We start from the raw sequence: 16,996 nt of genomic DNA, 5'->3' as shown, positions 1-16,996 counted from the left end.
GACTAGATAGTACTTGCTGAGTGAATTTCAGAGTGAAGAAGAGTGGAGAGAAAACAAGAATGAACATTTAGGGCATCCTTTTTGTACACTCAGGGCTGTGCTCAGCTCTCACACAATCTACACCTCAATGAAACTACGTTAACAAGTCCATGAGAGGAGCATCTGTGTTATTCCCAGTCTACATCAAAAAAAGTGATGCCTAGAAGTCTGAGTCACAGCTAGTGAATTGTGGAAAAATTGAATGCAGGCAAGTTGACTGTATGGCCTTTGATTTTTACTATTGCATCCTTCAACTTGGGATGAGTCCCAAGGTTTTCACTCACTAGGACAGGGACTGGATGAAATGAGAGATGGAAATGTATAGAGAAAGACCCATTGAGATCAACATTGCACATTTGAGTTTGACTTTTCTATATGATACTCAGGTGGAAGTATCTGGTTAAAGAATCAGAAGAGAGTGAGAACAGGAAACTAAAGGTAAAGAAGGTATCATTATTACAGATAGTGGTTAAAACCCAGGGACCATGAACAAAAGTGAATGGTGACAAGGCTGGATGTGGTAAAGACTATTCTCCTCTTTGAAATAAGACATAGAACCTTCTAAACACAATCCTATAAACTCAAGCAGTCTTTATTTCTAATCATGCCTTTTGTGACTTTTTGTTCTAGTGTGAGAAGTATTTATTTGCCTGGCTTCTCAAGATCACTTGGAGTGTGAAGAGTTGTTTTCCCCAAATTCCAGCTCCAGAGAGCCCTGGGCTCCTCTAGATGGTCACAATTACTAATAGTCATACTTTTTTCAAAACTGGACCTTTACACCTTCACGTCTTAAAATTATTGTGAATAAATACATTTGCAACTGGGAAGAACAATATTGTAAAAATTAGAAGCAAAGTAGTTGTTCTTTCCAAACATGTCTCCTTCTCCTTCTGGTCTATCTGCTCCATCCCCTCCTCTTGCTACACTACCTTTGTCCACTGTCCTGTAGACAGAATCCCAGGTGCCAAACCAACAGAGGCCTGAGTGAGAGAAAAATGTCACTACTTGGCACATACTTTAGCAGTTTAACTGAGAGGGTTACGGTCTCACCAGATCACTGCCTGCATTGTAAAGTGTGTTCGCTGGGGGCATGGAGGAAAGAAAGGTCTGAGCAGACAAGAGGTGTTCCTGTGGCACTGCATAACAAGTGGTGTTTTTCAACCTCCCAAGAGTGGGAAGAAGTTTTCTTGAAACCATCTAGCAGTTACAGGGACTAAATCCAGAAGGTCAGAGTAATTCATGGCATGGCTCATTTTATGCTTTTACCACTTCCCCCCCACCCCAAAGTGCAACCTGCACCGGAGACATGCATCTGTGCAACGGACCAGGCAGACAATAGGCCTTGAGAAGGGGGCTTTTTTGCAAAATCCAAAATTCTCTGTGTCCAGGCACCTCACAAAGAAAACCGAGCAGTGTCGAGGGAAAAACTTAAAGAGCAAATCAAAGGTTCCTGGTGATTCAATTGTATTTTATAAAACTATTTACATTTCTCTTTTTGGTCAATGGCGAGGTCTATTGGCACAAACAGCACAGCCACAAAGTATTGTTTTGATTTTAATAACTCATCTGATATATATTTATATATATTTATATATCTGCTTATCTTCGTTTCCTCAGCAAAAGGGGAAATAAAAATATTGATCTATAAAATAAGCTGATGATAACACAATGCCAAAAATAGCTTATGTTAAGTGCAAGGGGTGAAGCTTGGAAGCAAGCTAAATTGCAACAACATATTGATTTAACATTTTAAATACAAGACTTGCAATAAAATAATTCTTGAGATATGCTTCTCATTTTTTAGCTTACTTTTTAAAAACTACTCTCTATACACATATCCAGTTGTAACACTTGACAGTAGCATTATGGGGCATGATATAACTTTGGTACACATTGCAGATATGGATGGATAATGTCTGTAAATGATATTCCTTCACCAGTTAGAGCACTGTACAGCAGGTGACCAGCCACCTGATCCCATGTAATGTTTCCACCGGAACCTCAGAGCCCTTCCCAGATCCGCTGGGAGACAACGGGAGGAAGCAGGCTCACTGGATCCATATTGTGTTTCCTCTCTCGGTTCTCCTGGGTTCCACTGTCAGCTCCCCAAACGTGGAAAAAAACTGCTCCATTTCTTTCTGAAGCATGTCATTTCTTTTCTCTGCATCTTCTTTTGCTCGCTCAGCATTTCGCATTTTGATTTCTATCATTGTGAACTTTTTCCTTTCTTGATCCAGTTCATCGTGGAGGGTCATCATTTCTGTTTCCAAAGTCAAGTTTCGCTGTTCCAAGCTAGATGGGAGGGAGGGAATAAAAGGGAAAGTGATTTTATTCACTTGAAATGTGACAGGGACACAGATTTTCTGAACTCTGTCTCCATAATAGTTAGGAAATTGTAACGGGCCCTTTAGAACCAGTGAAGCAAGGTCTAATGGTTTAAAAGATGTATTGTTATTAATTCATTCATTGTATATGCTAGGATGATTTACTATCATTTAACAAGAAGACCCCAAGACCTCACTTGGAAGCACTTAGTTGGTATCTGATTGTGAATAAATGAATGTCAGCACAGAGAATGTCAGCACGCTGAGGAAACGAAGAGAATGTCAGCACGGAGATTGATTATCAGGGAGCGCAGAATGGCAGATGTAGGAGGCAACCCAAAGCACAGGGCTTTCTGGACTCATTTCATGTGAAGCTGGCTTTATTAACAGGAAGGGGAAAGTCTGGTAAAGTGGGAAGGAAAGAGGACATCATATTTGCTTTCAATCAAGGGAAAAATAATGATAGTGAAAATGTCATTGCTAGGTATTTCACAAGTCTCTTATGCCAGAAAGTCACGAATCAAAAGTGGCATAGCAATATTAGTATCCAGAAAAAGTAGGTTTCTGGCAAAAAAGTGATTACAATTAAAGATGACCATTACTTAATGATAAGAGGACTAGTTCATCAGGGAGATATAAACAATACTTTATTTTTATTTACCTAGTAGTCTAGCCTCAAAGTATTCAATATAAAATTTAACAAAATTATAAGGAGAAATTGATAAATCTATAATAACATTAGGAGATTTTTCTTTCTCAGAAATTATGTATCTATCTGATAGAAATTAGGGGAAATGTAAAAGATTTGAACAACTTGATTAACAGACTTGATCTATTAGTCATACATAGAATCTCAAACCAGTGAAAAGAGAATAGTTTTAACCAGGCTAAATAATTGATATCATAGAAACAATTATCTCCGAGCACAAACAGTAAAGTTAGAAACTAATTTTGAGGGAGTAAAAGAACATGAAACTTACATGTTTAAAAGCTAAACAACATATATCAGTGATTGATAACTAAACAAAGTAAAATATTATCTATCACCTACCTATATCATCTATCTATGAATTTGTCTCTAACTTTAATATTTATGGGATGGAGTTTAAAAGAAATTGAAAGAGAAATGTATGCCTATAATTAGGAATGACCAAAATTTACTAGAACAAATAACCTCTCCTATTTCTGTGGTTTGGGCATGGGGCAGCTCCTCTGCCCCACTCTGCTGTGTATCTCCTCCTCTGGTGGTCAGGCAGGTAAGAATGCTACAGTAAAAGGGCCCATTGAGATGACATTCTCCTGGGAAGTTCAATTATTTTATCAAGGTCTCTGAAATGTGCCAGATTACAGAACATAAATAGGCCACCAATGTTCTCATAAGTGAAAGTGTCCACCAGCAGCCATTCAGAACAGCTTTTTCCCCTCTGTTCATACAAGTACTAAGTTGAAAGTGCTATCTCTCGTTTGCCAGTGCTAAGTGCTAAGTTATCATCATGCATTGGCAGAAACTCCAGAGTTCTGGTAGCCAGTGGTTCCAAAAACTACACTTAGAAACAGAGTTACCTTATAAGCAGAGGACATTTCTTTTCTTCCATAAACCTCCTGTCACTTGGCATTATATAGAAAAATTCAAGCCAAGTGTCTGCTCAGGAAGGTTTACAAAAATGACTTTCTAAGAAAGTAATTTTTCAACCTAATGTATAAGTAGTACTTCAGTTTACTTGACCAAAGTTCTTGGAATATGTATCGTTTGGCCTGATAATTGACAAATGGGTGGGACACAGTAAAATACGTTGGAGCCACCTTTATGTATAAGGAAGGAGCCCCGTGGCGTCTGGAGCCATGGCAGCAATTGTAGTAGTACAAAGAATGATGTCCATTACTGTGAGGACCCTAGAACGCCCATGAAGGAGGAGGGCCACCAAGTCACACAGCCTGACACTGGCTGCTCCATGCTGAACTGAGCCTCGGGCCGTCTCCTCCTGGAGAGTTAGTGTCCTTTCCCCTACACTAAACTGAAGGGAGAACATAAAGATCATAGGTTTTAGAATTTCTCTAACCACGGTGAAAACACGGGGGTGGGACTTCTGGTTTCTGGGCCAGGGTCCTGTTTGTGAGCCTTGGGCTCATTCTCCATATTCCCACCTCTCAAGTCCATGAAACATCTGAGAGTCAGGGCTGTGAACACAGGACACCCGGCAAACACCCCTTATCCAGCCTAGGCAGCTTCCCTAGAGAAGTTGCTAAGCATACTTCCACCTTGGTCACCTTATGAGAAAATGTAAACTGATATAAATTAGGTTTTGGCATAATTCTTCCTTACAAATCACAGTTTTTGCTCCTTGTTTAGCCTACAGTTTCCCTTGTCCATATGAACACACGTCATATTCACACCTTTCTCAAAACCTCCACGGACTCCAATCTCAGATAAAAGTCAGATTTACAATGATCCCCAAGGTCCTCTGTCACCTCGCTCTGTTCCCTCTTGGGGTCCCCTGCCCATCCCAATTCATGGCATTTCCACTTGCTCCTCTCCAGGTATCTGCTCAGCTTCCTCTGTGACCACACGTGAATTTAGACCTCACCAAGGCATCTGACTCCACTTCCCTGCATTAGTCTTCTACTTAGCATCCGATCTACTTTACTTATTGCTCTGGTTCCATGAGGGCTGAGTTTTGGTCTGTTTTATTCACTGCTTGAACCCTCAAGGCCTGGAGCTGAGCCCAGCAGGCAGCGGACACTCTCTTAGCATTCAAAGATTAAAAGAATGAGAAAAAAAGATCTGGGTTTTTTTTTGACACCTTTTCTTCACCCTCATTTCATCCTCTTCACACCAGTGAAAACAGGATCCTTACTTTCCATTTATCCCTGCCACTCTCTTTCCAGGCCTTAACAGAAACCCACATATCTAATTACAGAAGATAGCATTATTGAGCACTGATTCTGTGCCAGGGACAATGCTTAAGGATTTCTCACATGCTTTTAGGGTAAAAACTACTCATATTTAAGATTTTCACAGTAAGAATCCAAAGCTCATAGAGAGCCTCCCCCATATCCCACAGCTTACAACTAAAGAGTGAATCCTGGACTTGAACTCAGGTCTGTGACTCTGGAGCCAGTTCGTTTAACCTCCTGTGCAGACGTGTCCCACAACAGGAGGTTGTTGCACCCTTTCTGGTAGTTAGGAGCTCCAGATTTTCCTCACCTTTTTATCCGGGACTCATACTCTATCTTCTGCTTGGTCATCTCCTGTTTTAGGCTGGACACTAAGCTGTGCAGTGCACTGTGGTTGCTGGTGTTGTTGCCCACAAATGTCTCACTGTTGTCACTGCTGCTGGTGGCACGACTACTCCGGCCTCCCACACTCCTCCGGTCGCTTTTGTTTTCATAGTCCCCAGGGTGGGAGAGGTCATCCTGCGGGGGCCCATCCAAAACAGGGTCCTCAAAATTACCCCCATAAAAGTCTTGCTCTGGGCAGGTGGTGGTGGAGGAACGGCAGGAGTTGGAATTCTCGGGGAGGGAGATTTCACAGGAGGAAGTGGACCAGGTGGCGCTGTCAACACTCTGCTTGTCATCAAGGTTCATCATGGAGAACTGCTGATGGACATTATCATAGGTGGAGAGCCTATTGTGCTGGCCTGACTCTCCTGCTTGCTCTTTCTGCTTATTATCCCTCAGGGTCACGTAGCCATTAGGCAGCCAGCTCATGCTGCGACCGTTCAAGGGGTTCCCAAGTGGGTCGGGGTTCAAAATGCCCATTCGCACCGTTCCATTCTGTACACTGTGGGTGCCCATTTTGGTACCAGACCCCTTCAGCGAAGAGGTCCTTCTGGCCTGTAAGCTCCCATTGGGAGTGGTTTGGGTTTTCTCCAGACCTTCTGCATTACCGCTGCTGAAGGACCCATTGGTGACTATCCCACTGCCCTTGTTGAAAGCAGGATTCTTTTTGACCATGAGAGGGGGGCTCCTAGAGACATCCAGCTTATGAACGCTGTTCCTTGGGCTGTTGGTTTTACTCCCTGGTAGAGCTGTGGGGGATCCATTATCCACGCTGCTTCTCTGGGGAGACTCGGACTTTTCCCAAGAGCACTGCCTACCAGGACTATCCTTGGTATTATTGTTCTCCTTGTTCTGTAACTGGCCCATGGTGGCTTTCTTCTGAATTTCATTGTTGTTGTTGCTCACTCCATCTTGGGGTTTGCCTTGTGGTTCTGTATCTTTAGGGAAGAGGCGATCATGTTTGCTAATCATTACTGACATCAACTGCTGGACCACCACAGTGCCTGTAATTGCAAAGAAAACACAGTTGTATGAGTGAAATAGTTTTATTCCTCATTTTGAAAAAGACTCTTAAAGAACCACATTCAGATGAACATTAAGCATTACTGTCAGTACTGCTGAACTATATTCTCAATGATGACAATAGCAAAAGAAGCTAAAAGTGCTTGAGCATTTACTATGTATAATGAACTGTACGAAGCACTTTACTTTTGTTAGTTTAGTTGGATTTTAAAACAAATCTATGAATAGGTAGTATATTATCATTGTATTGCAAATGTTAAATAACTTGACAAAGGTCACAAAGCCATTAAGGAGCAGAATCAGGGCTTGAAACGGAGTGAGCTAGTTCCAGAGAATAGGCTTTTAATCATTATACACCATTTCCTAGAAGTTTGAGATTTAATTATGAGAAGTCTTAAGAGAAGGTCAATGTTATCTCTCATTTGACAATTGACTCAAACGATCAATATATTTTAGTGGCATTTCTTAGTAGAGTCCTATATGATCTCTGGTGGGTATATGGTCTGTCTTTCTAATGTTGCAAGATAATGAAGTTCCATATGACTTTTGTTCACTATTCAAAAGCTTTGAGGCATTTTAAGTAACATCAGCCAGAATGGTGTAATAAGGATCTCCAAAAATCCTATTCTCCAATAGAGCAATTCACAAAAGTATTCTGAATCAACATTTGTAGGAATCTGGAAGTTAATTAAAGGCTCGATACAGTCTGGAAAATGTTTATTCAGGAAAAAAGGTTGACTCAGTAAGAACATCAAGCTCTGTGGTATTTTAACTTTGTCCTCATCCTATTCTCCCTAGCTTTGCAATAGCCTTAAAAACTAATATTCCACAATCACAGTGGGAACTGGCAGCTTGGCAGTCCCTGCAATGGCCAGAACACAGTTGGAATTCCAAAACTCCATTCCCAGAATATTGCCATTGTTTGACCTGTTTGGTGGTTCTCTTGAAGACGCACTCACAATGCATGTCCTTATTTGATCTGACTAGGAATTTGACCAGTGTGAAGAGAGTTTTTCTCAGGGGCGTTTGTCAGAAATAATGAGGGCTCTTTTGTTTAACATCATGGCTGCCAGAAGCAGCGGAATAACAGTTGGGACAGACAATAGGCTAACCACAAGCTTAAAAGATAATTCTGAGGAATGAGATTTCCATAGGGGGTTTTGAAAAGCTTGGATCTATTCCAGGGAGTTTAGAAGACTACACGCATGTTTAGGGTTATGTACATCCCTGCAGCTGTGTGCACGCTCAGGAAAGAACTAATAAGTCCCTAGGCTCTCACCTCTGGCTGATTTTGAGGCCCTGTACAAGCAGAAACCGAAGGCTACTGCAGAGTTGCGAACTACCTACCTGACTGTCAAAGATTTGCATACAGAGCCCCTTGGCAAAAAAAAAAGGGGGGGGGGACTTATTAGCCGAGGCAATAGAAGGAAATCTTTGTCAATAATTAATTGACAACCAAGCAAACCAAGCATAAACTTCAGTGGCCACATTTGGTGAAGAATATAAACTTTATAGAATTAGTTCAGAAAAAGCACTAAACAAACAACAGCAAATCTGAGGAGGGAGAGGACCTGATATCCAAAGCCCTCACAGTATTTTACTACTAAAAATGTCCAGGGATGCCTGGGTGGCTCAGTGCTTTTAGCACCTGCCCTCAGCCCAGGGCACGGTCCTAGAGTCCTGGGATCAAGTCCTGCATCGGGCTCCCTGCGTGGAGCCTGCTTCTAACCTCTACCTATGTCTCTGACTCTCTCTCTGTGTGTCTCTCATGAATAAATAAATAAAACCTTTAAAAAAATGTCCAGTTTTTCAATGAAAATTATGAGACATACAAAGAATAAAGACCTTATGGCCTATATGCAGGAAAAATACACTCTGAGGAAGCCCAGACAGGGCACTCACTAGATAAAGACTTTAAATTGGTTATTTTGAATGTGTTCTAATAACTAAAGGAAACCATATCTAAAGAGACCAGATGAAAATGAGAATACTGTCTCACCAAATAGAGATTATCAATAAAGATACAGAAAGCATATAAATGAACCAAATATTCTGGAGTTGAAAAGTATAATAACTGAAATGAACAAAAAATCAGGAGAGAGAATTAACAGCAGATATAAGCAGGCAAAAGAAAGAATTGTAATACCTGAAAATGAGAATGCAAAAGGATCTAAACCTAGACCCATCATAGTCAAGCTGTCTTAAACTAAAAAAAAAAAAAAAAAAAAAAAAAATCTTGAAAGTAGCAAGAAAGAACCAACTCATGTACAAAGGATCCTTAAGAAGATTAATAGCTGATTTCTCATAATTTCTCATTGCCAGAAGGTAATAGGATATGCAAAATGTTGAAAGACTGTCACACAAGAATTCTGTATCCAACAAATCTATATTCAAAATGGAGGGGAAGGGCAGCCCAGGTGGCTCAGTGTTTTAGCACCGCCTTCAGCCCAGGGCCTGATCCTGAAGACCTGGGATCGAGTCCCACATCTGGCTCCCTGCATGGAGCCTGCTTCTCCCTATGCCTGTGCCTCTGCCTCTTTCTTTCTCTCTGTGTCTCTTATGAGTAAATAAATAAAATATTTTTTAAAAATGGAGGGAAAATAAAGATATTGCTAGATAAACAAAAACTGAGAGAATCTTTTACTACCAAACCTGCTCTATAAGAAACAGCAAAGCATTAGGCAGGGCATTTTAAACAATGAAAAGAACTTTGAGAAACAATAATTATCTTACACAGATGAAAATACTATAATTTCCATTTGATTCTCGTATTTTTTACTATGCACTGTAAAGTATGAATTAGAAATGAATACAAATTTCAGACAGTAAAATTAACAGACCATAATGGATGAAATAGCTGATTTATTATTAAAAGCAATAATTTATTTAAAAAAATAATGGGTTTATCAATTTCAGCATATTAGCTGAAATCTCAAATATATTTTCACATATTCCTCACTGCCTTAGAAACTGAGTTCCTATCCCTTAAAATTGGCTGTCATCATTAACCAGGCTTCCTAATTAGTTTTCTAACTTGGAGCCCCTCCTCCCTCAATAGCCCAAGAAAATCTTTAAATATTCAGTTATTCATGTACCCATAATAAAACAGTATAGGCTAATAAAAACATCAATCATCTTTGCTTTGGCTTGTACTATACTGATCTGATGTGTTAACTGGGTTTATACGATCTTGCTAAAAGCTCTTAGGAATAATCTCCAATAAATAGACACAGCAAAACAACTTAAATTCTAGTTAATAAGTGTAGTTTCTATATAAAATACTTAAATTGAGATTTTGTGAACAAAATGATGAGAAGGGCTTTGACAATGCAGGTTTCTACCAAACAGCTACTAACTGAGTAGCTGTCAGAGAGTAGAGGCCTGATATGTGGGGAGGTCATTCTTTTGCTTAAAGCAACACTTTGACAAAATCTGACTTGAGTATAATTCAAAATCAAATTTTGAATATGAAAAAATTGTGTTAAATCCATCTATGTCCTGCACACTTCTGTGATCATCCAAAACTTACAGTATATTTAGATCAAGAATCTTCAGTGTGCCAGGTCTGATGTTGGTCAGTGTTGCTCAAACATTAATATTCATTCAAATTACCTGAATTCTGTTAAAATGTAGGTATTGTGGGGGGCATGAGATTTTACATTTCTAACCAGCTCCTTGATGACACTAGCAGTAACAGAATAGTAGCATAAATATCACCTGGGAGTTTCAAAATTGCAGGACCTGCTGCAGACCTTCTGAATCAGAGCTTGCATGTTAACAATATCTCCAGCTGATTCCTATGTATATTAGAGTTTGAGAAACACTATGTTAGGTGGAGATGTTTCACTTAAATCTTTTAAATTAAGCTTCTCAAAGGCTATAAGATAGGACTTGAAACTTTCCAGATGAGAAAACTGAGGTTCAGAGAGGTTAAGCTGTTTGCTCAAGGTCACATAGATGATAAATGACCAAGGTGAAATTTCATACTTTGTCTTCTTCCTCCAAAGCATGCACTCATCCTATTATGTTTAAGCTGTTGGAATTTTAACTGTAGTAGTAACAAGTAAACTTAGGGTTATTCTAAATAAGAAATTAAAGACATCTATTTATTTGTGGAAGAAAAAGGACTCAATAAAATTAATGGTCTTATATATCTATCTTTTCTAGCTACCTCTGAATTTGTCATCCTATTTTCAGTGCATGGAGGAGTGAATGATTCTGATGAAAAGATTTTAGTATAGTTAAAATGGCTGTCAACACTCTCATTATGTACTGTTTGAAGACATGTGTACTTAGTCCTATTTTACTATTTGCTCATATGATAGACACAGTTTCAAATATTAGCAGCCTCTATTATATATGACTCTGTCTAGTACTTTGGGAAAAATGGAGCTTTTCCCCATCACTGGAATATTAACATTTGAAGCATCACTGCTTCTCACTATAGCTGTGAACTATGTAGGGCATTTAATTAATTGAAGAGCGACATTCCCAAGGTCTCTATCATGAGTCTGTGAACAGTCATGCCAGTTACCTGCCATAATTATAGAGTGACTGTCACGGCCCTAGTGATCTAGAAATCTCTTTCTTCTACCTTGGGAGGCTTTGCTTTCATCTAGTTTCCAGAATAATAAATGGCAATAGTTCTTGTAAAGGGAATTTCTTTCAATTTTTATATCTTTTTAGGACAGACTAGCTTAGTAATGATCAAGTATGTATCACTATATACTCTCTTTTCCTTTTTATTTCTTCCTCTCTGTCATTCTCTTCATTGGGTTACTAATGAAAAACATAAGTCAATCGGAGAAGGACAAACAGTGTATGTTCTCATTCATTTGGGGAATATGAATAATAGTGAAAGGGAATATAAAGGAAGGGAAAAGAAATGTTGGGAAATATCAGGAAGGGAGACAGAACATAAAGACTCCTAACTCGGGGAAACGAACTAGGGGTGGTGGAAGGGGAGGAGGGCGGGTGTTGGAGGGGAATGGGTGACGGGCACTGAGGTGGACACTTGACGGGATGAGCACTGGGTGTTTTTCTGTATGTTGGTAAATTAAACACCAATAAAAGTTAATTAAAAAAAAAAAAAAGAACATATTTTGACCTAAAAAAAAAAAAAAAAAAAAAGAAAAACATGAAGCCCAAATAATGAGGTCAGAATCACCAGCCCATTCTGAAGAGTCCGAGCAGATTCAGGAGTCCCACTGTGCTACATGATCCAGAAACTCTCTCTCGCTTGTACACTTCTATGAAGGTTGAATTTAAACCACATTATAGGCACTTCTTCATAAAAATTGGATAAGAATTCAATTTTGCTTTAAAGGAAAATTATGTAGGCACTTTAAAATACACTTACATATACACATATATGACAGCTGTCTGTGAAATGTAGTTTCAATTTGTATTTTTGCAGTGAATAAACTTGTACATGTGTCATTTTGTATATGTGTAGATGTAAGTTGTATCATGAATTTTGACAAATGACAGTCCTGGAAACATCTAATCATGATATAGACAATTACCTTGTGCCTATTTGTAGCCAATTCCCTACCCCCATCTCCCAACCATGACAACCACTGATCTGCTTTCTAACACTATAGTTTTTCTGTTTCTAGAATTTCACATAAATGGAATTATACAATATGAAGTCTTTGTGTCTAGGCAGTATTCACTTAGCATAATACTTATGACATTTACCCATATTATTGGATGTATTAATAGTCCATTCTTTCTATTGCTGAGTAGTATTCCATTTTATGAACGTACCAAAAATTACCTGTTCACTGATTGATGGACACCTGGTCTGTTTTCAGATTGGGGTATTTTGAAATAAAGTTGGTATGAACATTTGACTAAAAGTTTTGGATGAATATTTAAACAGATAAGCAATTTTTCAGTATCATTTGTTGAAATGACTATCACTTTCCCACCGAACTAACTTGGCACATACATCAAAAACAAATGATGACATGTGACATTCTGGATTCTGTTCTATGACATTGATCTATATGTCTATATTCATATCACACTGTCTTGATTACTGGTGACATTATATTGAGTCTTCAAGTAGTATATTTCAACTATGTTTTTCCTCTTCATATTGTTTTGGCCATTCTACATAATTTTTATTTCCATGTAAGATTTATAATCAGATTGCCAATTTCTACAAATAAAATTTTTTCTGTGGTATTTTTGGGAATTACATTGAGACTATAGATAAACTTTAGGAAAAGTAATAGCTTATTGATTTTGGCTATTCTAATTGATGAACATAGTATATTTCCCTATTTACATAGTTTTTTTCATAAATGTTTAGTAGTTTTCAGGATATATGTCTTATTTATATTTTCTTAAATTTATCCGTTTTTTCTATTTTTTTTCCCACTGTGCGACCCGTTTTTTATATTTTTAAGTGTTGCTCTAAAATTCTATTTTTATTTCAATTTCTAATTATTCAATGCTAGTGTATAGAAATAAATGAATTTTTATGAATGGACATTATACCATGTGACCTTGATGAGTTCACTTATTAGTTATAGTAGCTTTCCTTGTAGATTCCCTAGAATTTTGTACATAAATTATCATGTTGTCTGTGAATAAACAGAGTTTTACAACTTCCTTTTCTAATCTGTTTGCCTTCAATTCCTTCTTAATATTTTGTTGCACTAGCTAGGATTTTTACTACAGATGAAGGGCCAAATATAGGCAATCTTACCTTATGCCCAATCTTAGGGGGAAAGCATTCATCTTTCACCATTAAGTATAATACTATAACTAAATTTTTTATAGACAACTTTTCTTAGGTTAAGTTCCTTTTATTTCTAATTTGCTAACAGTCTTTATCATGAATGGCATTAGATTTTGTAAAATACTTTTTTGTATCCATGGAGAAGATTTTTAAGAAAAATTTTTTTGTCTGTTAATATGGTGAATTACATTGATTTTTAAATGGCTAGCCAAGTTTTCCTTCCTGGGATTAAAACTCACTGGTGTTGGTTTATTATCCTTTTTATATTACTGAAGTCAGGATATTAGGGCCAAAGATGTTAAAAAGATATCAAATAAAATAATTGTAAAATTAAATATAATGCCCAAGAAATATATTTTGTTGATAAAACTATACCGAAATGCAAGGAAGTGACTGATTAAAATGTCTGTGTAGTAAAATAGAATTTTAAGTGAGTGGAACAGTAAGATGGAGGAACAGGACACAGCAATGGACTTTTGGGATGCCTAAAAAAGTTTTCTTTCTCTACCTAGGTGATGATTTCTAGAGTATTGTCTTTTTTTTTTTTTCAAAGATTGTATTTATTTATTTGTGAGAGACACGCAGAAAGAGAGGCAGGGACACAGGCAGAAGGAGAAGCAGACTCCCCACAGGGAGCCCGATGCAGATCTATCCCAGGACCCCAGGATCACGCCCTGAACTGAAGGCAGAGACTCAACCACTGAGCCACCCAGGCATTCCCTAGAGTATTTGTCTTATATAAATTCACTAAGATTTATATGTGTGCCTGTTATTGGTGGTTTTCCTTATCATATACATTCTAGTTTATAATAAAAGTTTTTAGAAAACAATAGACTAAAGTATCTGTATGCTTCGTATAGCTTCACATTTTACATTTCCTAATGTCTGCTAAACTCTTCCAAAAGAAATTATGTTTTCTGTACCAACTAACGTACTGCCCAAAATCTGATGTTCGGTTGATACCGCCCTAAATATCTGACAAGGAAATGAAGCTGAGCTTATGTAGGCAGACACTTAAAAAGCTTTCTTTCTGTCTCATATGACATAGAGGAATGAAAATATTAGAATTTTCAAGAAAGGAACGTATCAGGAGTATATTTTGTTCTAAATAAGCTCAGAGTAAAACTAAAAATCATCATTCTTTCTCTTTTCCCCTTCCTTACTAAATTCTTAAATGTTCAATTAGTCCATTTTTTAAAAAAAGATTCTATTTATTTATTCATGTGAGACACATAGAGAGAGGCAGAGACATTGGCAGAGGGAGAAGCAGGCTCCCCGTGGGGAGGCCAATGTGGAACTCAATCCCAGGACCCTGGGATCATGCCCTGAGCCAAAGGCAGACAACCACTGAGCCACCCACGTATCCCAATTAATCCAATTTTTAGAAAACAATGATAGTATTAATGGCCATAGGTAAAAAGGGCACTTAAGCAGTAAGGCCTGCTGGAAACAAATGGAAGTAGAAGTTCATAGTGGAAAAGAATTTGAGGCATTTTCTAATCTAGAAAACAATTCATGTTTCAAAACAGTTTATAAGCAGCATTATCTTACAGAGAACCATTTTTTCTACTTCTTGAAATCAGTCAAGTAAAACCAAAATTAATAAAAATATATTAGCTTAAAATAGTTACTTTTAAAACTTTCTGAAAATTGCATGAGGCTCAAAAAGTGAACTAGATTTTTCTAGTTCTTTCATAGTACTTTATAGCTGATTTACTCTTGTAAGGCTACTGCAGAATCTTTTAGTAAATTATGTTTAGTAAACTCAAAAGAATGCCTGAATCCTAATAAGAAGATTTTGCACTTAAAGAACTTAGGTCAATAAATGGAGTTACCACACAGATACGTATTTCCCTAGATTCCTCAAAAAAGAATACACTCTGATCAACCAAAAGACAGCTGATTAGGAGTGCCTGGCTGGCTCAGTGAATAGAGCATATGACTCTTGATCTGAAGGTTGTGAATTAGAGACCCACTTTCGGTATAGAGAATATAAATAAATTTTAGAAAAACAAAACAAACAAAAGAGTTTATTGTTCTCTTGATGAAGGTATAGGTTAATAATTTACTTACCCTCCATGATAGTCAAAGGATCTTCCACTTTGGGGCGCAGGATATTAGGGCCAAAGACAGTGGCCAAGTTCTGCACACTCATTTTGTTAACTCCAGAATAGGACTGTACTTCATCCAAGAACCTGTTGAGTATAAGAACATGAACAAAACAGTGGGATCAAATTTGTCAGTGGAAGAAAGTGATTTATTGGGAAAATTATTAAATAGAATATGTTCAAATCCAATATGGAGACAAAATTATTTAGAAATTCAAACATCTCTCAGTCACATGTTGGGAAAATATATTGTAAATTATTAAGAATCAGACTTGAGGGGATCATATCAAATATCATCTCTGGCCTAGCTTAGTTTCACTTCCTGTGTCGATCACCAGAAACACGTGTATTTGGATAATATGGACATGAGATTCAAGAATGTGGATTTTCTTTCAATCCTTAAATAAAACATTAAATTTATATGTACATTCTATTTGAGAACTATAAATAAGATCATCTGGTACAATCCTTTATTTCAGAGAGGAGGACCCACCTTATTGAGTAATTTGTGAACTTCAAATTTATAGCCTATTAAAAAATGAATTCAAACATGGTTTAAATTAAAACCTTAGTTCACTGATATGAAAAACTGGAACTTTTTTTTCAATTTATCAGCTGTTAAAGAATAAAAGATGTGAAAGTGACTCCTCCCCCAAATAATTTTAATAGGAGGGATTATTTTTGTAGTTTTGCTGTCTTTTTTCATTCCCCATCCCTTCTTCATTTCTAGATTTCATGGCTTACTAATTGTACTGATGAGACAAAGAGGAAGTGATGAGAAATAAGAAAGAACTTATTATTTTTTCATTTGGTTTTATTTACTTATTTATTTTTGTTTCAAATTTTTATTTAAATTCTAGTTAGCTAACATACAGGAGTAGGATTTAGTGATTCATCATTTACATATAACACCCATTGCTGATCCCAACAAGTGCCATCCTTAATACCCATCACCATTTAGCCCATTCCCCTCCCCCACCTCCCCTCCATCAACCCTAGGTTTGTTCTCTACAGTTAAGAGTCTTCTATAGTTTGCTTCTCTCTCTCTCTCTCTCTCTCTCTCATTATTCCCCCTCTTCCCCTATGTTCATCTCTTTGACTTCTTAAATTCCACATATGAATGAAAACATATGGGGTTTGTCTTTCTCTGACTGACTTATTTCACTTAGCATAGATGATTGGGTAAAGAATATATATATATTCACATATACATATATTATATGAAGAATATAAATATTATATAAAGAATATATATATTATATTCATATATATATATATAAAGAATATATATTATATTCACATATAACATATGTATATGTAAATATATATAAAATGAATATATATACATATATATAATGGAATATTATTCAGCCATTAAAAAGAATGAAATCTTGCCATCTGCAACAACATGGATGAAGCTAGAGTGTATAATGTGAAGCAAAATGAGAGAACTTATGGTGATTTAAAATAAT

The 16,996-nt window shown here is 37.2% G+C and overlaps 1 protein-coding gene across 7 annotated transcripts in view; it reads right to left on the bottom strand.

Moving 5' to 3' along the window:
• Positions 1 to 1,580: 1,580 nt before the first annotated feature.
• Positions 1,581 to 16,996, bottom strand: part of ARHGAP24 (Rho GTPase activating protein 24) — a 504,876-nt gene continuing 489,460 nt past the window's right edge. For all 7 annotated transcript variants that reach the window (XM_041758959.1, XM_041758963.1, XM_041758964.1 and 4 more), the window contains 3 exons: positions 15,490 to 15,611; positions 5,569 to 6,646; positions 1,581 to 2,331 (listed from right to left, as the gene is read on the bottom strand). In XM_041758959.1, the coding sequence (XP_041614893.1) occupies positions 2,088 to 2,331; positions 5,569 to 6,646; positions 15,490 to 15,611 (1,444 nt within the window). In that variant the 3' untranslated portion in view covers positions 1,581 to 2,087. The remainder of the gene's footprint in view (positions 2,332 to 5,568; positions 6,647 to 15,489; positions 15,612 to 16,996) is intronic.

This window comes from Vulpes lagopus, chromosome 6, assembly GCF_018345385.1.
Source record: "Vulpes lagopus strain Blue_001 chromosome 6, ASM1834538v1, whole genome shotgun sequence".
Lineage (NCBI taxonomy): Eukaryota > Metazoa > Chordata > Mammalia > Carnivora > Canidae > Vulpes > Vulpes lagopus.
Note: the sequence above shows the minus strand (reverse complement) of the source record. Positions and strands in the feature narration are given on the sequence as shown.